General features: G+C 43.6%; 4 protein-coding genes across 11 annotated transcripts in view; 3 read left to right on the top strand and 1 right to left on the bottom strand.

The window, feature by feature from the left end:
- LOC106710338 (microtubule-associated protein futsch) overlaps nucleotides 1-10,421 on the top strand; it is a 48,877-nt gene extending 38,456 nt beyond the window's left edge. For 3 of the 6 annotated variants that reach the window (XM_045680441.1, XM_045680438.1, XM_045680439.1), the window contains 8 exons: nucleotides 1,838-1,948; nucleotides 2,369-2,444; nucleotides 2,520-2,600; nucleotides 5,742-5,834; nucleotides 5,971-6,064; nucleotides 7,028-7,166; nucleotides 9,425-9,576; nucleotides 9,698-10,421. In XM_045680441.1, the coding sequence (XP_045536397.1) occupies nucleotides 1,838-1,948; nucleotides 2,369-2,444; nucleotides 2,520-2,600; nucleotides 5,742-5,834; nucleotides 5,971-6,064; nucleotides 7,028-7,166; nucleotides 9,425-9,576; nucleotides 9,698-9,821 (870 nt within the window). In that variant the 3' untranslated portion in view covers nucleotides 9,822-10,421. Of the gene's footprint in view, nucleotides 1-1,837; nucleotides 1,949-2,368; nucleotides 2,445-2,519; nucleotides 2,601-5,741; nucleotides 5,835-5,970; nucleotides 6,065-6,299; nucleotides 6,331-7,027; nucleotides 7,167-9,424; nucleotides 9,577-9,697 lie in introns of those variants that run through there. The other 3 variants (XM_045680442.1, XM_045680443.1, XM_045680444.1) reach the window with 3 other exon arrangements.
- A 181-nt stretch (nucleotides 10,422-10,602) lies between these two features.
- On the bottom strand, nucleotides 10,603-13,778 carry LOC106710274. The gene is made up of 7 exons (XM_045680663.1): nucleotides 13,362-13,778; nucleotides 12,847-12,957; nucleotides 12,378-12,462; nucleotides 12,002-12,159; nucleotides 11,671-11,879; nucleotides 11,361-11,581; nucleotides 10,603-10,892 (listed from the first exon to the last, which is right to left on the bottom strand). The coding sequence occupies exons 1-7, from the start codon at nucleotides 13,548-13,550 to the stop codon at nucleotides 10,603-10,605; spliced, it is 1,263 nt and encodes a 420-aa protein (XP_045536619.1). The 5' UTR covers nucleotides 13,551-13,778.
- Nucleotides 13,779-14,311: 533 nt separating this feature from the next.
- On the top strand, nucleotides 14,312-15,366 carry LOC106710340 (eukaryotic translation initiation factor 6). Its single transcript, XM_014502361.2, has one exon. The coding sequence runs from the start codon at nucleotides 14,461-14,463 to the stop codon at nucleotides 15,196-15,198; it is 738 nt and encodes a 245-aa protein (XP_014357847.1). The 5' UTR covers nucleotides 14,312-14,460; the 3' UTR covers nucleotides 15,199-15,366.
- A 2,238-nt stretch (nucleotides 15,367-17,604) lies between these two features.
- On the top strand, nucleotides 17,605-22,403 carry LOC106710409 (double-stranded RNA-specific editase B2). Of its 3 annotated transcripts, XM_014502452.2 has the most exons (11): nucleotides 17,605-17,696; nucleotides 17,993-18,060; nucleotides 19,915-19,974; nucleotides 20,245-20,301; nucleotides 20,410-20,509; nucleotides 20,737-20,858; nucleotides 21,201-21,300; nucleotides 21,439-21,531; nucleotides 21,609-21,766; nucleotides 21,837-22,074; nucleotides 22,152-22,402. In XM_014502452.2, exons 1-11 carry the CDS (start codon nucleotides 17,684-17,686, stop codon nucleotides 22,247-22,249), a joined length of 1,107 nt encoding a protein of 368 aa, XP_014357938.2. In that variant the 5' UTR covers nucleotides 17,605-17,683; the 3' UTR covers nucleotides 22,250-22,402. The 3 variants fall into 3 exon arrangements, with proteins under 3 accessions (XP_014357938.2, XP_014357940.2, XP_014357939.2); XM_014502454.2 differs by lacking the exon at nucleotides 19,915-19,974 and having other exon boundaries at nucleotides 22,152-22,403; XM_014502453.2 differs by lacking the exon at nucleotides 17,605-17,696 and having other exon boundaries at nucleotides 19,022-19,974; nucleotides 22,152-22,403.
- Nucleotides 22,404-22,709: the final 306 nt, after the last annotated feature.

The raw sequence follows: 22,709 nt of genomic DNA, 5'->3' as shown, positions 1-22,709 counted from the left end.
TTCCGCCTCTTCTTATAATTATCAATTAGGTTCAATTAGTAGTGAGTAGCGCAAACGACGGAGTAATGCTAAAAGTAATTAGTCGTGCCGCACTGACCGAACTTTTCTCGTATAGACAGATTTAAATGTTTGTGTCGTCGTCTCATTGTGTACAAAACGTTCAAAAGACAGTAGCTTTTAAGGTGGAACACCGCCAGATTCATAGATACTACTAATAGGTTACATCTAGTTTTCGACCTAAATGCGTGAGCGTCAAGTGACTGTTATCCCTATGGGCAGAAAATAAACGTCCTCAACTGTACAAGTATGTTGTCAGTGCAGCGGCTTTGGACATGCACAAGGAAGTTTGGCAAGACAACTGCTCCGCGTATGGCATAAACTATATTTATAAGATGAGTCTCTATTTTTAGCTGTAAACAATATTGTTCAAGTACATGAATAGGCATGTTTTTTTGTTTATACTTTTTAATTTGTATTTTTAATTGTTTACTGCTCTCGAAATAGCAACGTATTTATCAACAAATAATTTTATATACAGTATTACAATTTATTTTCAAGTACGCGATGTTAGTAATTAATTCAAACAAAGAATGCTAATTTCGTTGTAAATCCATCATTGTTGTTAGTTTGTCGTCATAAAGCATACGCAGACTTACTGTACCCAAGCATTGAGACAAGTGCACGAACTAAAGGTAACAAATTTTTATTTTAAAATGTATTTAGAGCCGAAAGCCGATTATATCTGTCAAATTACGTATCTATCGGCCTCTAACTAGAATATATTGTGATTGTGGCATCTCTAAATCTTCGTAAAGTATCAGAAACAATGGCGTCTCAAGGTCGAGGACTGCGGAATGCGCGACTACAAAATTGGCCTCGCGCCCTTCTCCGCTAACTGCAACAAAACTATTGAAAAACATCGTTAAGCGATAACTCATGTGTCATGTCATGTCGGAGACACATCTCTCACCACAAGAAACGCACAAAAGGTTCCAAGTCGCGCAAAATATTTAGTTGAAATATTATACATTCTTTTACTACTGCAGCCGATTAGTGCTCTCCCATAGTTATCTTTAGTGTTAGAAATCTACAATAAGGGTTTGTCTTAGATATCAATTAAAGTCTCTGAGCGCGGTTTATGTGAGATCGCTTGAAAGGAAAGTAAAAGTAAATAGACAGTGTATACCTGCTCAAAATTTTGTGTTGACGTCAAAAGATGATTTTCAAATTGCAAGAATACTAAAATATACATCAGTCGGTGAATGCAACGATATACCTATATACTTGAGCAATAAAGAGTGAAAACGTTATTACAAATGGATTAAATCGATCTCGATGTAAAAACTCAGCATGTTTCCGAGCATAGCAGGGAGAAACACTTTACATCTGTGGCACTGGACCAGTAAACCAACGGTGTTTTTTTTTTATATTTCCATCAAGATATTTAATATACATCATGATGACGAACAAAAAATGCCTGCAAAGTTAATTTCTATTACTGTTTAGTAACAACAAACAGCATGAACTTGCGTTTTGCCTCGGCCGATGTCTGCCGCTACTATTGTTTATTGCATTGCTGATGCTTTTTTTTTACAGAAATTATTTTATTTAAGAAAACAACTGTTGTTTGTACATATCACACATAAAATTTAAAATATGTAATTTTTTGTATCGCCTTACAAAATGGGTCAGTTCTTTCAGTCATGGGTCAGTTGTTTTACGGCCACACAAGATCGCTGCACTCGTTAGCGGCAAATAACATGTCGTCACGTCGTCTAAACAACAAAAAAAAATAGTAAACAAGCTAAACTAATGATGAAGTTTCGTGTTGTTGCAGGAGACAGTGCAGCGGTGCGACGACGGCGACGGTGAGGTGACCAGCAGGAGTAGCAGGGTGCAGCACCTCGACCTCGACCAGTGCTGGGACGAGCGCGAGCTGCGCCAGCTTGTGAGTTACAACACACCGTGGCAGACTATATCAATTGTAGCTATCAGTTAGTCGGCAGCGCCGCGAGCTGCTCAGTGGACGGTGACCAAGGGGTGCAATGTAGGTCGCCGTTAGTTCCGCTCGCTCGCCGACCACTTCCGGTGCTATTCTTCTATTTGTACAAACATAAATGCAGTTTTTCAACATTAGTGTTTATGTAAAGCTGAACTATCTCGTAATAAAATACAAATGGTCATCGGACTTGGGCTACTTCTGTTGCAACGAATAAAATTAAAACATCTTCTATTACTCAAAATTAAATACGATTAGAACCAATTTTCATCCCTAATTAGCGAATTGATAAGAAGTTAGAAGCTTTCTTCTTGTCATTTCATTTAATAAAAATTGGGCAAATTCATTAAACGCCGCGTCTCGTTGCAGCTGGAGGAGTGCAGCGACTACGAGCAGCGACGTCGTCTGCGCGCACGCATCCGCACACTCATGGCCGAGCAGGAAGGTCTGTCCTAAATATATTGACGAACACGTACTCTTAAGAGGTTTACTTTATAATCTAGAAGTAAATGTATTACAGCATGCACGAGTGCAGTGACGGAGGCGCTGGCGGCCGCAGAAGTGAGCGAGATCGCTGGCGAGGCAGACGGCGAGTCCCGCGGTGAGTGCCTCCTGTTGCCGCTCCTACAGGGCCTGCTGGCCAAGGACGGTGCGCCGCCGCTGCCCGGCGCCACAGACGCCGTAGTGGCCGACGTGCGCCGTGCGCTGGCCAGGCTGCGCGCCGCCCTCGCGCCGCCCACCAAGCACCCGCACGCTCAGGCCCTCCTCAGCCTGGCCGAGCGGCTGGAGGACGCGTTGGACGCCGACCGCCTCGACGGCTGCCGTCGCCTGCGCAGGCGAAACCGCGCCGCCAGGCACACCGTGGCCGTCACTCACAGCGACCTCGAGGAGGCGCGCCGACTCATCGACAGTTCTACAACCCCCCCTCCCCAGTGCGTGCAACAGGCGGCCCCTCCCCCGATGGAGCCGCAAAACACGGTCGAAAAGCGCGCCCAGCCGCCTCGTAAACCAGATTTCTTTAGGCACTCCATAGCGGAAGCCGCGCCAGATCCGGTACCGCGCTGGCAGGAATCCAGGAGTATAGCCGCCATTGCGAATAAATTCGATGCTAAAGTTAACGTTCACGAACCCTCCAGACGTGGCCCCGTCCATCGCTCGCCCACGGTACAAAAGTCTCCGGGAGAAATAAACCGCGCACCTCTGTACCGTCCCCTTCCTCCCACGTATAATTTTGCGGCCGTGCCCTCCGAAGACGTTTCCAAACCGTTAAATAGATTCAATAATAATAGTAAGCGCGCTCGAATGAAACGAGCCAATACTATAGATATAGGTAAGCCCCTGGGCGGTTATAAGATCGACGACGACGAGGGCGACCGCGCGCCCGCCGTGCCAGAGTTCCGTCCTAAGACGGACAACGATCGGAAGTTCCTTGCGTTTATGCAAAAAAACCGGGAGAATGAGTCGACGGGCCCCGCTAACTGGAGCAGCCGGTTCGGTAATATTAAAAATGCCTTCGAGAGCCGCGAGCGTGCCGAGCACGTCGAGCCCGCGCGCTCTATAAGTGCTAGTGCCCGCAGATACAACGCCAGCGACCACAAAGCCCGACCGAAAAATTTCCTCTCCGATGTCACATCCGATATCAATAGACCTCCGTGGGCTCAGCGGAGAGAATCTATCCGTGCCCCTCCCCTTCCCTCCCAGCCGCCACCCTCGATCGAAACCCCATCGAGTCCACCCAGCGTGATAAGGCCTTTCATTGCAAAACCCATCCCCGTAAATCAATTCTCCCACGCCCCGATGTCGGCTTTCAAACCCCTCAAGAAAATAACCTCGCCCATTTCTGCTTCTCCAAATGTTTGGAGTCCTCCGTCGAGTATAGACAAATCCCCCACGTCGGATAACTTAGCCCAGTTCGCCTACACTCAAAAATCCTTTGTCCCCAGTCCCCCAGCCCCTCGAGTTCCTTGGGCTTCGGATAACGACAAGCCCAAAAAGACTGTCGGACTTGTCGCTTCCAAATTTGAAAACGATAAGTTGGAGTCCCACGCTCCTCCCCCTAAATTATACAGCTATCATCCCCCCACGCCACCGACTCACGTCACCTCCCCCCAGCCGCAGAGCTACCCTATCAAAGCGATTCCCAGTCAGAATGATTTGTCAGCGCCGGAACTCGTAAAGAAGATACATGAAACGAATACGCCCCGGGAGCCTTTTCCTCGGCCGGTGGACGCACAGAAACTTCAAATAGAATTTTATGAGCGACAGATTCGCGAGAAAAACCGCCGGGGATCGACTACAAACGGATACCGCGAGCCTGAACAAAAACCTCCCGCTCCGCCCACCTACACTATAGTGGACTACACCCCGCCCAACGTGACCGCTTCTTTCGTTCCTCTGCAACAAACGCCGGACATAGAAAAGGCCAAAGCGCACAAAGTCGATTACTTGCCAGACGTGGTGATGAACGAAAATAACGTCGAGTACCCCACACCGACCCGGCCCGTCTCCAGCCCCGCAAAGTCTTCGCCCTACCAGAACGGAGAAGTTGATAACTTGCAGGAGGGCACCACGGAACACGATAGCGTCGAGACAAAAGTGATGCGTGGCCCGGTGCGCGGTTCTGCGACCATCACCTCGGGCGTCAGAACGCGAGCCGCCGACGGGCTCCGCGCAGCGTTGGATCGCTTGGCGCCACCCGTCGTTCCTCCGACATATAGAAACCACAGCGGCGAGAGTAAGTCGCCATCGAGAATCTTGAGTCGAAACTACAACGACGGAAGCTCCTCCAACTTGACCGGTCTCGGCCGGCCCGTCGCTTCGCGAAGTCAAGGGCACCTCGCGTCCGATTGTGACAGCATCCCATCCAACCGGTCGGCCTCCAGCGGCTCTTCGAGCCCGTTGGCGCGCTGCGGCTCGTGGCATCGGCTTTCCTCGCCGCAGCCCTCTCCGCGCCGGGTGACAACTCGCACGAAATCCATGCACCTTCTCGCTGCGCCCAAGCTGTACGAGGGCGGCATCGCTCGCGAACAACTTCCTGACAAGCGGCGAACAGTGGAGGCGTACTTTGCGGGGCGCACGGAGGCGGCGCGCGCGGCTAACGCGCCAGGAAGCATGTTCGCGCTGGGCCGCAGCCGTACGATGGGCACGCTCGCCGAGCTGCAGCTGCTGGACGAGAGCAACGCGGACGACGCGTTCGAGGACCTCGTGTCGGCGCTAGCTTAGCGCTACATTCCACTGGGTAGGCGCGAGACGTGAGTCGTGTGTGTGTGGCGCTCGTCCGCTTGTGTCGCGTCGCATGACCCCGCCCCCGCCCCAACCCCGCCCCCGCCCATGCTCGCACTTCAACCGCCCCCCACTACACTCGATGTATATAAACATGTCAGCTAAACCTCCGATCATTGAATGTAATCGACACGGATCTTGGGCTTTCGGAGACGCTGGTGGGGGCGACATCCTCCGCATTTCTGCATCCGTGTGAATCAACTATTATCACTTTAATCAATATCATTCTTCCACCGCTCTGTTCGACATCAGACACTGTCACAGTCGATTCGTGCAGTAAAAGTTAAAGCCCAAGACTTGTGTTCAGTACTGTACGTGTCCTGTAACTGTGTTATTTTGACTAATAGCTTTAAGTATTACGACTTGTTTGCTGTTAACTTTTACACTGTTTTATATTTGTTCATTAATAGTATTACATTGAAAATGAGGGTGCATGATAAAGTTTTGTGAATCGTTTCAGAGGAGGAGGAGGTAACGACGGTGACATCCAGCGTGAGGAGGAACTCCACAGAGAAGACCGTTAGCACCAGCACCACCATCAAAAATTCCAAAGGTTTTTTCTTTTACGCTTACTCCATCTTACGTCGCTACTCACTGCAAAACAATTACCGCAGCCATGAAGACTGAACTGAATGATGACTTAAAGTACGGACGTACTCATTTAAAACCTGAATATTTCTCATGCGCAGTGATCGAGAGCATGACGCGCGCGGCTCCAAAGCCCGTCTCGCCGTTCGCCAAGTTCCGGCAGCTCGAGAAACAAAACACCATCAATTCCCCCAAGTGAGTGACACACATACACACACAAACATACACACACACAGGCGTATGCTCGGATACAGACATGAAATACTACATTTAAAACCTTCCTAATATGTCAATATTTTATTATTTTTTTTATACATACATATATCCAATATCCATACATTAATCTAGAATTTCCATAGTATGTAATATGAAATCGATCGTTTCTCGCTTCATATATTATTTTAATGCAAATATTTATTTATTTTGACAGCCGCGACTGTGGATACGAATAAGGGAAACAAGTAAATATTATTATTATATCACATTCATAACATTTTATTAGTTGCTTTATTATAAAAAAAAAGTAGCGGGCGTTAGCTTACACCGAGTACATCTCATCGGTTACACGTCATCCGCGTTGGCTTGTAGCCGCTCAATGCTCACCTCGCTCCGGCGTCAAGCAAACTTCATCAAATACAGCTCACATGTCATACTCTATCTCGGTTTCAATGCAATCGGTCACCACATTGTTTTGTGTAAATAACCCGCGACCCACTTCCCGCCACGCAGCACCGCGCGTGCGGCGCGCACCTCCGTGTCACAACGCACCGCCTAACCAACGCCTGGAGTTGACGACTCCTCGGCTACCGTTTGCTCTATACGACTGATAGACTTACGAAATAACATATTACAATCTCGAGAACTGTGGCATTCACTTTGACTAGAATTGTTACAATCTTGAAGCTTCTGCTTCATTTGAGAAAAATGTATGGATAAAACGTTTCCCCTATTTGCAAATTAGGATTAATATTTTAATCTATCTTCGGTTTCCAACAACAGTCGTGTCGTATTGGCTAAACATATAGCAAAATAAAAATTGCCCTTAGTCTGGCATGTGGGCACATGATAAAGACAGGTCGTGGGCCGTGTGCCCCCGTGTCCCTGGCGCCGGGGTCTGGCCGGCGGTGGTGCGCACTCTAACCTGAATCCCGCTTGTAGCGCGCCCGCGAGCCCGCAGAGCCCGGGCTCTCCGTCGCAGCCCTACTTCAAGTTCACCGATCCCGCGCTGCAAGCCAGCGCCGTCACTATAAAAGAACGGCTGCTGCACTGGTGTCGCGACAAGACCCGGGACTACGAGGTACTGCACGCCGCACGCCGCGCCCCTCGCCCCTCGCCCCCACCCCACGCCCACCACTCACCACTCCGAATTCCTAATGCTCCTTCTCACACACTCACTCACTCACTCTCTGTAATCCGTCACTGTCAGCTGTCACTCTGACAGTTCATTTGGCACTAGTAACCTAGATAATTTAGGTGTTAGCGTGGGGTTGTTGAGCGTGTTGTTATTGGCAAATGTAAATTTTATTTTTATCCGATTACAATCATATTTAAACATGCTTTAATATCACGAAACTATTAGTGTAATTATCTTGTATAAGACACAAATGCTTGTTAAAGAAATATTTCTACTTTCTTACGTATACATTACCGATTTAAAGAGCAACATCAATATCATTAAAAATCTTTTAAGAAATGACATTCCCTATTACTATAATTAGTATCAGTTGTTCAGAGATGTTCAGAGATGTTGAGATGGGAGTGATAAGATTTACATCTGCCAGCGGCGGGAATGGCGGCGCGACGCCGGCGCCGGCGGTGTGGCGCTGCGCCTCATAAAATCCACGCTTTTTACGCTTTATATGGATGTGCAACTCTCGTATTTTACACTTTCTCTGTATTTATACAACATACAATATGTACTTCATCTTCATATTCATCACACGACCAATTTTTATTGCTTTGGTATCGTATAATTAATCATGAATATCTAAATCATACACGAAATAAAAATACGATAAACGATCCAGTGTTTATTCAAATTATTAACTTTATTATTTACGAAAAATTAGTCGATTGAAGTGTAGACTAACGTTGAAAACTAGAAAATACGAATAGTTAACAGAAATAACGGTGTTTGTTTTGTAGAGCATGATTGTGTTTCCAAGTCGGGCAACACCAGCTGCGACTGGCACGGCTGCGTTCACTTTTACGATAACAATTCTAAAATTCAAAATTATTTTCATTGGCCTAATTCTTAAAAAAGGGAATCAATGTGTCTATTTTTTTTTCGACGTCTGCTAACTTTGGTTAATTGTACTTTGGCAATTTCTTTTTGAATCTCAGTGTTTTGTTATAAATGTCTTATTTAATTTACATGTTAATTGTACCATATTTTTTTGTAAATATTATTCTATGGTTTTGTTGTTCCTGTTTATACTGTAAGAACCTAAATATCAAGTAGTAATAATCTAATAATAAAAAAAAAAAATTATAATTAACCCTTAAACCCTACACTACCTGGCGCACACAGTATTCCTACACAGGGGTGACAAGGCACCCCAAAATAAAATAGTTAGTAAAGTGTAGAAATAAAAACAGTTATAGAAAATTATACTTTTATTTATATATATTGACATTATGAGATCACGAATCAGCCTTAAAATTTTACATTACACATCAATTTGAGCACTTTTGGCATACTTCTACTTGGTGTTCCAAGCAAATTGGAATTTTGCACTTGGTGCACCTGGTCTTGCTCTTCCGATCCCTGTTTCTCGGACAGAAACCACAACGACCCTGTGTGTGACATTCAGACCCAGAAGAATCGACAGGCATGAGTTGCTTGAGAATCGCAGCGATATTCTCCTTTATATCCCTCTTCAAAGTTGGTGTTTGTAGGCGCATTTTCAAATGTTCATCTATAAGATTCATTCTTTTAGAAAACTCCGACGAAGCTTTATGTCAGGCTTATTATTTGCTTCTGAGCATTTGTAGAGAACCCAAGAGTTAATACCAACTCCATCCAATAACCCATAGAAAATGCACATTGGCCAACGTTTGGTTCTTCTTTGGACAGAGTATTTTTTAGCCGTTGCATCGAACACATCCACTTCTCCCTTTGTTTTATTATCAAAATTAATAATTTCTGGAAGCTCAACTTCAATGTTGTTATCTGGGGAATCTATACGTTTATAATAAAATAATTCAACTATAGAAGTAAGCTTAAAAAATAGTTTAGAATTTTTTTTAAAACTTACGTTGTTCCTACACTGGGGTGCTACAGCACCCAACGACACTCGTGCACAAATCTACAACAGCCGGCTGTCGCCGCGACACAGGCCAATCCGTGGCGCGTAACCTCAAAGTAAAATACGCGGAAAGTCAAACACGTGCATTATTAATCAACGAAATAAATAAGAAAAATAAACCTTGTGGGGTGCTCCAGCACCCCGAGTAGGGTTTGAGGGTTAAGTAGTGTTGTTAGATTAATATTCTATGGCACATAGTTTGCCGTTGTGCGGCATGATGTGTGACGTATGTGCGCGTGTGCCGCAGAATGTGAAGCTAGAGAACTTCTCGACGAGCTGGGCGGACGGGCTGGCATTCTGCGCGCTGGTGCACCGCTTCGTGCCCGACGCCTTCGACTACCGCGCCCTCTCGCCCGACAAGCGCCGGCACAACTTCACGCTCGCCTTCAAAATTGCCGAGTGAGTATACAACTCGACACGAGACGGTCGCTTCAACCGCCTCTCTCGGCGATCTCGTAGTGACGGGGCAGCTCTCTCTTCTCGTGATCTCTTTGTCGCTTATGGTGTAACACGTTTGCAGAGAGAAGGCGGGCATCTACCCCCTGCTGGACGTGGACGATATGGTGGCGATGCGCAAGCCGGACTGGAAATGCGTCTTCACCTACGTGCAGTCCATCTACCGCCGCTTCAAGGACGAGAACTAGTCCGCGCCCCGCCGCCGCTCCGCCCGCTCCGTGCCAGTCGCATCGCGGGCAGAGTGGCGGCCGGACGTCACTCGGTAGTCGAATGCTGCGGTCGCGCGAAGCGTTACAATCGTTTCGATATATTTATTCTTCCAAAGAACATTTGTTAAATTGTTTGTTGCTATATGTCAGATATTTATCGGCCAGCGAGCCGCCCGACTCGCCGTTTCTCCAAGCGCTGTCTCGTGAACGGTCCTCCTATTTATTCTAATCTCAAGATGTATGTGATTTCTTTATAAATTAGCGTGTAAGTTAACTAACAGATATCTCGAGCGATGTTAATCTAGGTCATGCGTAGTATTGTAGTTCTTTTATAAGTTGTATTTTGGTGAGAATATCCGACCGCTGGGAGCGGGATCGCCTTCACTTATTTCTCTACATAAGCGAGATGTATCCCGCCTCGCTGCAGCGCATCGCGCTTACCTTTACTATATTTTTAACATTAATTTAATTGTTTATTCTTTTTTTATTTGACATTAATAATATCGGCTTGTAATAATTGCCTACTGACTATTATATAAATCTGACAACTATTGTATTATTATAATTTATATTATTAGAGAGAAATAAAATATAATTAACATTTTTATTCGTGTCGTTTTATTTACAGCTCTCGTATTTTCCTCGATATAAAAATAAAAATAGATAAAAATGCGATGAATAAAGGCGCTTGCGACTGAATATATAAACATTTTTGTCATTATGTGTATCGGTAAGACAGTTATAGCTTAAGGCAACAATATTACATGGGGGCGTCGAGCGGCAGCGGCGGGGCGGTGTGGCTGCGGGCGGGGGGCGGGGTGGCCGCAGACGACGCCTGCGAGAGCGCGGGCGAGAGCGCGGGCGTGGGCGCGCGCGAGACGTCGGCGGAGACGTGCGAGGCGCGCGTGGAGAGCGGGCGCGAGGGCGCGGGCGTGGCGTCGGGCAGCGCCACGTGCACGTGCAGCGTGCTGTCGCGCCACGCGCGCCACGCCGCCTGGTGCTCCTGCACCTTCAGCAGCATCCACGTCGTCAGCAGACCGTTCAGCGCGCCTGCAACCGACCCCACCTCTCAGTGGTAGCGCGAAACTGGACATTGATTTTCTCACTCTTGCTTCCTTATCTTTTCCGGAGAGACGAATGTGGACGGCCACAAAGGTGAAGAAACTATGAGGAAGACACTATGATGGATTGTGTAAAAGAGGATACGCGTAAAAAGGGAGCGAATTCAGATATGACGCTCGATAGCGATGCATGGAAGGGTAATACGTACTGTGCCGACCCGACGTAGGAACGAAGACAAATTGATGGTGCTCGCTTATCTGTCTAAATGTATTGCAATATAGGTAATTGAGAATAAACCCTGAAGTGTGCAATACTCATTTTATTTATTCACTCTATACTTCAATAATGGGAGGAGAGACGTCTAGATCGGATCTAAGAACAATCGCTGAAATATAACAGCGCGTAAGATAAACCCATGTATAGATTACCTACCGTCTACCGTACATGCGTACGTACCGACGAGTCCTATGAGGAGCGAGGAGAAGACGTTGGCGGCGAGCGCGGGCAGGCCGCCGCGCCGTGCGCCCGCCTGCAGCGCCGCGTCGCAGGCCCGCAGCGCCCGCGCCGTGCCCAGCAGCGCCCCCGCCGCCAGCGCCACGCCGCGGCTCGCGTCCGCCAGCAACGCGCGCGCGCCCCCGCCTCGCGCCCACGCCAGCGCCGCGCGCCACCACGACCATCTGTAACACACGAACACACATTTCAATAGGTGGACATAGGGTAATATTATCGTGTAGATATGGTCTGACGGTATGAGGCGAGCAATGACTTGTGCGTCCTGGTGACGACGTAGTGGTAGCGGCACAGCTCGCAGTGCGAGGTGGCGGCCTGCAGCAGCCAGCGCTCGAGGCAGGAGCGGTGCACGGCGGCCACGGTGCCGCGACACGCGCACGGCCGCGCCAGGCGCTCGCGCGACGCGCCGCCGAAGCAGATGCGGCAGATGCTGCCCGACTGCCGGCTGCGCGCGACGCTCGCCTCCTTGCCCGCGATCGCACCCGCCCCTGACGATCCCTGGCGGAAAGTCGAAAGTCGGTATTTTAACTCCAAAAAGAATACAGAGAGCGAGATTTACATCCGCTTAAGAAAATGAAACGTTTAACTTCGGTGCCGACCTGTTTCCTAAGCAGCAGAGCGCATACGGAGCCCAGGATGGAGGCGGAGCGGCGCGCAGGCGGGGGGGAGGGCGGCGCGGCGAACGTCAGCGAGTCCGCCAGCCGCTCGCGTAGCGCGCGCTGCGACTCCGCCTCGCCCACTACCACTGAACAAAACAAAACTTTGAACTCTTAAAAAAATACTTATATAACGGATTAAAAACTGTAAACGTAAAACGACGTGGTTTACTTACTCTCAATTTAAATACGATTAAATGAAGACGCCCATTGATGATGACCCTACCATTGGAGAATCCTAGATCGTAGCATATTTTTAGTTCTAAGTGTTGTTTATTCTACTTGTAAGTAATATTGCAAAATGCACCTGGCGAGGCGAAGCTGGAGTAGCCGCAGGTGATGTCCGTCTGCTGGCCCGTGGAGCGCAACTGCTGGTTGCCCTGCGCTCCCGGCTGCGAGGTCGTCACAGTGTATCGTAAATGACATTCGTAATACAAGAAGCGCATATTATATACACATCTATGTCGATATTATATGAATCCCTGCCATAGTCTTACGTTGACCTCAAACGAATAGAGACAAACTGTCGCTCAGTGTTTATCTAGACACCCTTATGCACCTCGTTACGTAACAGCATAATTTATTTGTGGTTTATTAACCCTTTTCGCCGGAAGGATCGATTTGTACATACAACTTTTGTTAACTTTATATGTAAGATTGGGACATTACAGACCATAAGCACACATATCAAGCCCAGATTTAATAAATGAATAGAGGTGGAGCGGAGTTACTATAAACTGATAAATTTAAGCAGCAAAATTAGCAATGATACATACTGACATGAGGTTCGAGGTACTGCTGGAAGTTGACATGATCGTTATTCCGCTGTCAGAGGTGCCGTAGCCCCAGAAAATCAGCAACGTCTGTCCTTCTGCTACATTACACTCCTATACAAAAAATACCGCAATAGTTTTATTAACAGAAAGAAATGCTGATGCTGCTATTCGGGTTAGGTTTGATGTCCTTCATTGATGATTATTTAAATGACAAGCATTAATTATCGAAAAAAAAAACTAAAATTATAATGGTTTTATGGAGTCGGTTTTACTGATCTCTATATAGTTAATAAGCAGTTGATCACGACTTCGTCCGCGCGGAATTTAAAAAAAATCATTTATAGCCTATGTCACCTGGGGATATTGTTGCTTCCCAACAGTAACAGTGAAAGAATTTTTCAAATCGGGTCAATAGTTTCGGACCTGAATAGGCTGATACAAGCAATGAATACAAACAAAAAACAAATCTTTCTCTTTATAATGTTTGTATAGTTAATTTATTTTTAAAATATTACCCTTATAAGATTGGTGTAACTGCATCTTCTATGAAATTTGAAATCAACGTTTTGTAATGCCTGTTGTATATTTGTTTTATATTCAGGTGGGACAAGAATTGCGCGTCTCAAATTTTGTATTATATCTCCTGAAAATCTCGGACTTTCTTCATTTTCGCTGAAATTATTTAGCATGAACACTTTACGCATTATTCATTTTCTGGGGCACGGTCCTGTTAGGAAAATATTGTTTAAAATTATTGGAACATGCTACAAATACTCATGTATGCGTCATGAATAAATGCATTGTATATTGAGCTGTGACTGTGACCCTAGCACGAATATTTGTGACAACCGCTATCGGATTGTCATCGACAGAATTTGTATTAAAAACTGTGCAGCGCCACTATCGGGAGTAAAGTATACAACAAAAATCGACGACACCGACGACACGAACAATACGTTGTGACAATCGCACAAATATTCGTACTAGACCTACTGTATATAAACCGACAATGTTATCTAAAACGGTGGGCATACGAAAAACTAAATTTTGACATCTCACTAGCGACCCCCCGTCAACATCAAAAATGTCACGATATCCTTTATGTACTGTAGCTCTCATGTAATTTTTTCTTTTATGCCATTTTCTATGTTTAAATAGGTTTTATATGTACTCATATAGTACGCCTTTTACCGGTTCAGATATCCTTGTTTGACACTGACTATCAAACCACTATATATGTTAGCTATGTGTTTGACTATATAGAAATTTTGAATTATCCTATTCTTGATAACTGGAACGATACGTTTCTTTGAAATATTCGTGATCTTTAAATAAGACACGTATCGGAAGATTTAGTATAATTTATGCGATTCCATTTTAATTTATAACAGTATTTTAGTTAAAATTTTGTAATCAATCATTAATAAAAATTTTAATATTTGAACGCGACCGATTGCACAACATGGTGAATATCGCGTAGAGGAAGAATTGTATGGCTCATTGAAACTGTCAAAACGACATTTGAAAGAGAGTTGCACGTGAAGATTGAAATACTTTGTGATACATTTTTGCTCGTCGTTGTTCATAAACAAGCTTAAAAAGTTAAGTAAAAACATGGCGGTCCGCGTACAATTTGAAAATAATAACGAAGTGGGAGTGTTTAGTAAATTAACAAATTCTTATTGTATGGTCGCAATCGGCGGCTCTGAGAATTTCTACAGCGTTTTCGAAGCGGAGTTATCAGAAGCAATTCCTGTCGTACATGTTAGCATAGCCGGCTGTAGAATTATTGGTCGCATGACAGTAGCCAACAAGAACGGCCTGTTGGTACCGTCGTCCACGACGGACACAGAGCTGCAACACATCAGAAACAGTTTGCCCGACAGCGTCAAAGTGCAACGAGTCGAAGAAAGGCTGAGCGCTCTCGGAAACGTAATAGCGTGCAACGACTATGTAGCTCTAGTGCACCCGGACCTCGACCGCGACACTGAAGAAATTTTAGCAGACACGCTCGATGTAGAAGTGTTCCGACAAACGGTAGCCGGTAACGTACTCGTAGGCTCTTATATAGCACTGAGCAACCGAGGGGGGCTTGTGCATCCTAAAACCACTATACAGGATCAAGACGAGCTCTCGTCCCTCCTGCAGGTGCCCCTTGTGGCTGGCACAGTGAACAGGGGCAGTGAAGTGGTGGCTGCGGGGATGGTGGTCAATGACTGGTGTGCATTTTGTGGCATGGACACTACATCTACTGAAATATCTGTGATTGAGAGTGTTTTCAAATTGAACGATGCCAAGCCTACTGCCATCACATCAACAATGCGAGCGTCCCTCATTGACAGCATGTCATAACACCAGTGGGCACAGCTAGTGACTATAGCATTATTGATTGTGTGACTTTTAGTTTGTACACATTTTCTATGATAAAATATTACAGGTAACATTTCTGTTGGCTGATTAATTTGCAAATACAAATTTTTAAAATGACAATTGACTAAATTACACAATGTACATATTGCTATTCCTTACTTGTTTTTGATTATTGTGCAATATTTATGTTTCTTAATATTGTACAATAGTGTGTAATTTACATGTATGTGTAAGATGCAAAAGTTTAAAAAATATTAAACTATTTTCTGTAATTTGTTTTATTACTTTATCTGAAAAATACCCATTTTAATATTACTTTTTAAAACTATACTAGCTGTCACCTACGGCTCTGTCCATGCAGCATTAAAAGAACTTAACAATCAGCCTATGTGTTCTTCCAGACTATGTTTTACATCTTAACCAATTTTATTGAGATCCATGCAGCCATTCTGGAGATACCTTGTAACAAACAAACAATCATCCATCCATCTAAACATTTACATTTATTATATTTGTAAGATATTTGACGGCGTATCCGCCAAAGTCAAATGTCTGGTTGACTTTTAGCTGTCAAAAGTCAGCCAAGCGAAGCGTCACTGTCGATGGTTGTGAGGGCGGCCATTGAACAGTGTTGTTCGAGACGGCGCCCGCGCACCACGCTTGCGACGAATCGCTTAGCATCTAATTAACAATTTAAATCTAGCGCTTAACTAAGTTGGTGTCGCATTGGTTAGACACTACAGTGTTCATTCCACTGTGTATTTTTGGTTACCTAACCCTTATTAAACAACTGCGATTGCAACAAGGACTTGTGATCTGCTCACGCCCACCTGCTGACATATCCGCTTTTCTACCCGCACAATATGATTTCTGATGAAGGCCCTCCTGCCCCTTCAAAGCGTCACTGTCGATGGTTGTGAGGGCGGCCATTGAACAGTGTTGTTCGAGACGGCGCCCGCGCACCACGCTTGCGACGAATCGCTTAGCATCTAATTAACAATTTAAATCTAGCGCTTAACTAAGTTGGTGTCGCATTGGTTAGACACTACAGTGTTCATTCCACTGTGTATTTTTGGTTACCTAACCCTTATTAAACAACTGCGATTGCAACAAGGACTTGTGATCTGCTCACGCCCACCTGCTGACATATCCGCTTTTCTACCCGCACAATATGATTTCTGATGAAGGCCCTCCTGCCCCTTCAAAGCGTCACTGTCGATGGTTGTGAGGGCGGCCATTGAACAGTGTTGTTCGAGACGGCGCCCGCGCACCACGCTTGCGACGAATCGCTTAGCATCTAATTAACAATTTAAATCTAGCGCTTAACTAAGTTGGTGTCGCATTGGTTAGACACTACAGTGTTCATTCCACTGTGTATTTTTGGTTACCTAACCCTTGTTGCAATCGCAGTTGTTTAATAAGGGTTAGGTAACCAAAAATACACAGTGGAATGAACACTGTAGTGTCTAACCAATGCGACACCAACTTAGTTAAGCGCTAGATTTAAATTGTTAATTAGATGCTAAGCGATTCGTCGCAAGCGTGGTGCGCGGGCGCCGTCTCGAACAACACTGTTCAATGGCCGCCCTCACAACCATCGACAGTGACGCTTCGCTTGGCTGACTTTTGACAGCTAAAAGTCAACCAGACATTTGACTTTGGCGGATACGCCGTCATATTCAAAACATTCCTTGCCAATACTCGCAATACATGCAAATGACTTAATTATGTACTCTTGTCTTTAAAAACAAAAATATTGTACTTTGTAAACTATGTTTTTATTTTTTGAAAAAAATTGTTGATTTCGAAAAACTGCAGTTGAACTTTTTATAGTGGTATGTTCAGACTTATCATCATCAGCCTTTGTCTACTCTCTGCTGGATATAAGCCATCCCCAATGCCTTTCCATTAAACAGTATGCGTCTTCCGCATCCGTTGAGACTATTTAAAACATAATCATTGATTCGTATTTTAAAGAGAGGAATAACAAAGGTAGCTTTATGTTACAGGAGGGAAACAAAAAAAACATTAAAAGTTTTGAGTTTTTTAATTTTCATTTTCATACGATTTTAACAAATACATAAAAACTCTTTGCCTTATCTAGTTTAGAATGGTAATATTGACAACCTCACGTCAGTAAAGTAACCTATTTTGCCTATTTTGCATTTTTTTATTTTTTTTTTAGGAATAAACTCAACGTCAATCTTGCTTGCTACATATTATTTGTAATCTGTGAGCTCAAACTACTACGAAGTAGTTACATACTCTTTGACCTCAAATTGTAAAAATTTGACAGGCGCAGGCACTGCACTGCGTCGGTGCTGTTCATATAATAAAATTAATAGATGATGTTGAACTTGTGAACTATTACAGTAATTAACGTAACGTAACGTAAATTATACAATTTAGGTTTGAATACAAACAGTCGCATTGAATATTACGCGTTTGCATATAATATTATAAACAAATGTTTAACAAATGTAAGTTTCATGTTTATTTTTTGGTAATTTTGATCGTTTTCTTAACTATTTGTGCACATAAGGTATTTATAAATATCTTTTTAGATACTTAAACTTACGATATCAGTGGTAATTGTTTGAATCGGTACAACAGACTTTCGTAATTATTGATTTTGTCAAATACCAGTGTTTGGCCATTTTTAATATTTAGAGGAATTACTTACAAGTAATTCCTTAGTATTTAGGTATAATGGTGCATTGTGTGGTAACCTATGGGACTAGTTTCGTTTGTTTAATACAGTGAATCGTTTTTGTAGACAACAACCGCAACCATGGGCGCTACAACACGCCGGGGCATTTTGTCCCGGCAAATTCCGCTGGCGAGGTGAGCGACATTTATTTCGTTATTGCTGACCTGCCAACAATTTGTAAATGTAATTTTGCTACAACCCAAATTTGTTCTTAGTTCCAGTATACACAACATAAATATTGAGCAAAATTAAAATTTAGCTATATTTTACTTAGATTGCTTCATATTAATAACCATTAGGATGCCCAGTTTACTTGCACATGTTTTAGTCAATAAATATAATTAGAATATTTTATATAACTTCTTTGGGCTGAACCTAATAAATATTGTTCCTTGCCCCGGTAGCAAACCTCCGTAACAAGGGACTTGCGGTAATTTCGCTATTCATTGTCATTAGAGAAACATTAGCTAAACTCCTTGTTCTAAATTTTTTATAAATCTATCTCTTTCCTTTTGCGGTACCGTTGATCTCTGACGCCAGCCACACTTTACTACCACACCTGTTTGTGGCAGACAATAAAAATAAAATTGTAACTACATTTTTGCATACAATGGAAATCGATTTTATAGATTTTTTTTCCAATGTCTTGTTCCTCGACTCAAATTGTTCAATCTACACTTGATCACAGCGTAATTTATCCAGGGGTACTGCTATTTGTAATTTGCATTGGAGGTATGCTACAGGTGTTAACTAGTTATAGAATTGTAACTAAGATCATTAGCACCCTTAGATAATTGCAATCCTTAGATTGTTGAAATTCTGAATGGTTAAAAAATGCATATACAGTCAAATATGATTTGAGAGACCAATTGTTAGGTTCAGCCGTCAGTTGCCTATAACTAGTTAATTTTCATTGCTGATCAATAATTTATGATATTAATTTATAAAAAAAACTATATCTCTATCTATCTATCTCTCAACATCATATCTACTTATATAGATTTTTTGTAATGAAGTTACTATGTAACAATGATAATTTATCTTTATGTACATGAGCATTTACAAAACATTTGATGATAAATATGTTTATCACAGCGCAGCCCTCAGCATCAGACCTTGGCGCTGGCATCACAAAGTCACCAGCTAATCTCTGACTGAGCTCAGATCATATAAATGCAATATCATAGAAGATTTATGCATCAACGAATGCTTGTCAATCTCTATGATAATGTTATATGAAAAGAAAAATTTGGTATATATGTACATAATGGGTTTGCGCCTCTCAGAGCATAGCCAAGGATGAGAATGCGTTATGTACATGAGACATAGGTTTTGTGTACATATAGATTTCTCTAGACTAAGTATAGTAACCTACTCTACACTCCTAGAATGTAACTGCCGTCTGATGTTGTACTGGAATGTAGATAACCACTTACATATGACATTGACATAACTGATGAAAAGAGTTACATCTCTTAGTTGTCTTCTAAGAGATGTAACTCTTTATATGGTTTGATTATGTGCAAGTGGTTGGTAATGATGTTTGGTGCAACTTCACTGGGTGGTCACATGTTAGGAACATAGAGGTTGATAGTAAATGCCAGCTGCCCTCTTGTGTGCTTGTTGACGTATGTGTCTTGATCTTTTGTTACCAATAATAAATGTAGCAATTTTAAATTCAGTGTCACAAACATGTAAACGTTGCCTGCAACTTGAAACATGCCTAAAAATTGATCGTTCACTAATTTTCACAGATCATTCTCTCTTCTTTATATATCTTGGTATACTGCTAAGCTAGCAAAAGATTGTTCATCATAAAGTTAATAATTACAGAGTTTGTTTGGGTTACAAAAAGATATTTGTAGTAGTGATAATTTGGTAAAAGTTTATGTGTGTGTTTGTGTGTGTGTGATGTATGAGAGGTAAAGGGGGGCAGGGGCATTGCTGTCGAGGCTACAATGCCCGCTGACGGTTGCTGCTGCGTCCAGGGCGCGTGGCCGTCCGACAACCAGGACCACCAGCGGCGCTCCACCCCGTTCGAACCCAGCGTGAGTACATACTCACATTGATCATTTGATTTGTCACTACATATCCACTTAGAGAATTAAATTTCGCATTTACATAAAGTTGAACACCTAATGTGCTGGTTATGTTTTGATGTGGGTGATGGTTTTCTCTAGTGGTATGTATTTAAAAAGAAGATTTTTGCAATAAGATAAACTTTTTACGTTTATAATGCGTGTGGAACTTTGAAGAAATTGTATACACATCATGTTATTTTGTTTACTTGCGTATATTAAAAATAGCATTTTCTGCAGCGGACCCATGAGGTCGAGGAACCCAAAGTGGAAAAACCCGCACAAAATAACTTCCAGGTATGTTGTAGACAGATACTTATGTTAACATAACAAGCTTGTAGAAATCTTTCAAAGAATTTAAAGTTGTTTGTCAGCTAGTTCCAGTAAAAGATGATCGTTTGACAGGACGAGGATGAAGAAATGAAGAAAGAAGAAGACATCAACATGTCCACTGACAATACTGACACAACTCGCCCGCCCTGGATGAAGTCTAAATTAGCTGGAGGTATGGGTTGAAAAATGAGTTCCAACTCACCAAATACCTGCAAAACATATTGCTTTACACAAACAAATCAACAACAAATTATGCTCTCATATATATGTTTCCGCTGTGTTAAATTCCTTAAAGAAATAAAACAATGTTTGTTAAAGTGGTTCCACAGATCATCAGATAAGTTTAACGATTGGATATGTTTGTATAACATTGTATTAAGTTGTTGTATTCATGTGCAGTGAAGAAGATCAGCAACAAGGAGCGGCGGCGGCGGCAGAACGAGACGCTGCGCCGTCTGCTCTCGCCCAAAAACGCACTCATGGTGCTCAACGAGATGCTGCCAAAGGACCAGCTCGCCTCCGTCAGTACATGCCCCCCCCCCACACACACAAACACGCATACACATCCATATCCTCACTTATTTCAGTATAATACAAATACAAGGGGGATTTTTTGTATTATTGGAGAATAAGTGGTTGTAACCTTTTCACGCACCTCCCACACTCACCCTGTGTAAAATATAATACCAAGGGTGTTGAAATAGACGGTTCAGAGATCAGATGAAGAGCAATTTAGCCGTCCTTTTCTTGGCTCTTCAAGACCAGATCAAAGTTCAAAGTCGACTGCCGACTTACGTATTTTGATATTAATTGATAAAATGCAGAAGTAGTTCCAAAGTGTGTGGTCGCTGGTCTTGTTGCAGAATTTCAAAGTGGAGACAGTGATGAGCCCCAACCAGTACATGAAGCCGCACTCGTACCGCGCCAACCTCACACTCGAGGGGAACAACTACAAGGGATTTGGTAAGTTATACTTCCACTTCGTTATGTACTGTTTAAATAATAATCATTAAACGACTCCGAAATAGCATTTGACTACAAGAATATTGAAATTAACTAAGTGGTAACATGTTATTATACTGACAATGTGTAACATTTGAGGTGAGAACAAGCTGATGGCGCGCAATGCGGCGGCGGAGCAGGCAATACGCGACCTCATCATCAAGAAGATGAGCAAGGCCATCACCAATGAAGGTATGTCTTTGATCATCATTTCACACAACAGAGTGTGAATAAAAACAAATATCTGTATGTTTTGATTGTATCTGCAGTGTCAGGTGCAGGCGGTGCCGCCACCAGCATCGGCGAGGAGACGGAGGAGGAGCCGCTGCCGATGATCCAGCTGGCGTCCTTCGCTCTGCACAAACTGTTCTGCGAGTGGGAGGTGGAGGGACACAAGGTGCCGCAGCTGAAGCCCCCCACTTCAGCGGTCAGTGATCTCCCCCTTCTTCCACACCTGGGTTACTTCTTTGGAATCTAATTTTGTCGGTATCTTTCAGCAACTGTCGGAATGTGAGTTCGCCCTGGAGGTGGAGTCTGCAGGGACGCGAACTCCCCGCGGCTCCAAGAAGCCGAAGACCCTGCCGGCGGACGCGGGCGCCATGCACCCCTGCATGCTGCTCACGTACATGAGGCCCGCGCTGGAGTACCGCGAGCTGCCGGCGCAGGGAGACAGACCTCAGAACATGATCTACACCTTCGCCCTCGACGTCGACGGCGCCACATACATCGGCAAGGGTCAGCTCCATCTCCACTCCTCGATACATACATACATACATACATTCTAGATAATGATTGAAATGTATTATTTCCAGCATCCAACAAGAAGGAGGCGCGTCGTTCTGCGGCGCAGGCGGCCTGCAAGGCGCTCTTCGGAGTTGAGTTCAAAAACTCCGCCTCCTACACCTCCTAACTCACCTCCTACCTCACCTCCTAACTCACACACACACAATAAGTGGAGGCTTCCATTGTCGTAACACTTTTTAAAAAACACTAATCATTCTCATTGAGAAAAACAGACAATATGTTGTCATACAAGTATTTAGACAGTGTAATTTCACAGTAATGACAAATACTTTAGGTACATCTGATATCTGGATCTCTACCATTTGTATTTTTATGTAATTAACGTAAAAATTAGTGTTTTTTAATTGGATTTTTCCTGATTAATTTTAATTTTTAATACAAATATAAAAATTAAAATTAATCATAATAGTGTAAGTTTACATATTATTTAAGTTGACAAATTTTATTTATAAATATGAATAAAACATTTTAGATTTCTTGAGGTTTTATTTTTCCCGTCAGATTGTTAGCAATTTGACAACATTTGTGCAAGAATTGTTTCTTTTTAAAGTACTAGCTTTTACCCG

This window comes from Papilio machaon, chromosome 13, assembly GCF_912999745.1.
Source record: "Papilio machaon chromosome 13, ilPapMach1.1, whole genome shotgun sequence".
NCBI classification, from domain to species: Eukaryota; Metazoa; Arthropoda; class Insecta; order Lepidoptera; family Papilionidae; genus Papilio; species Papilio machaon.
This window is presented reverse-complemented; position numbering and strand designations above follow the sequence as displayed.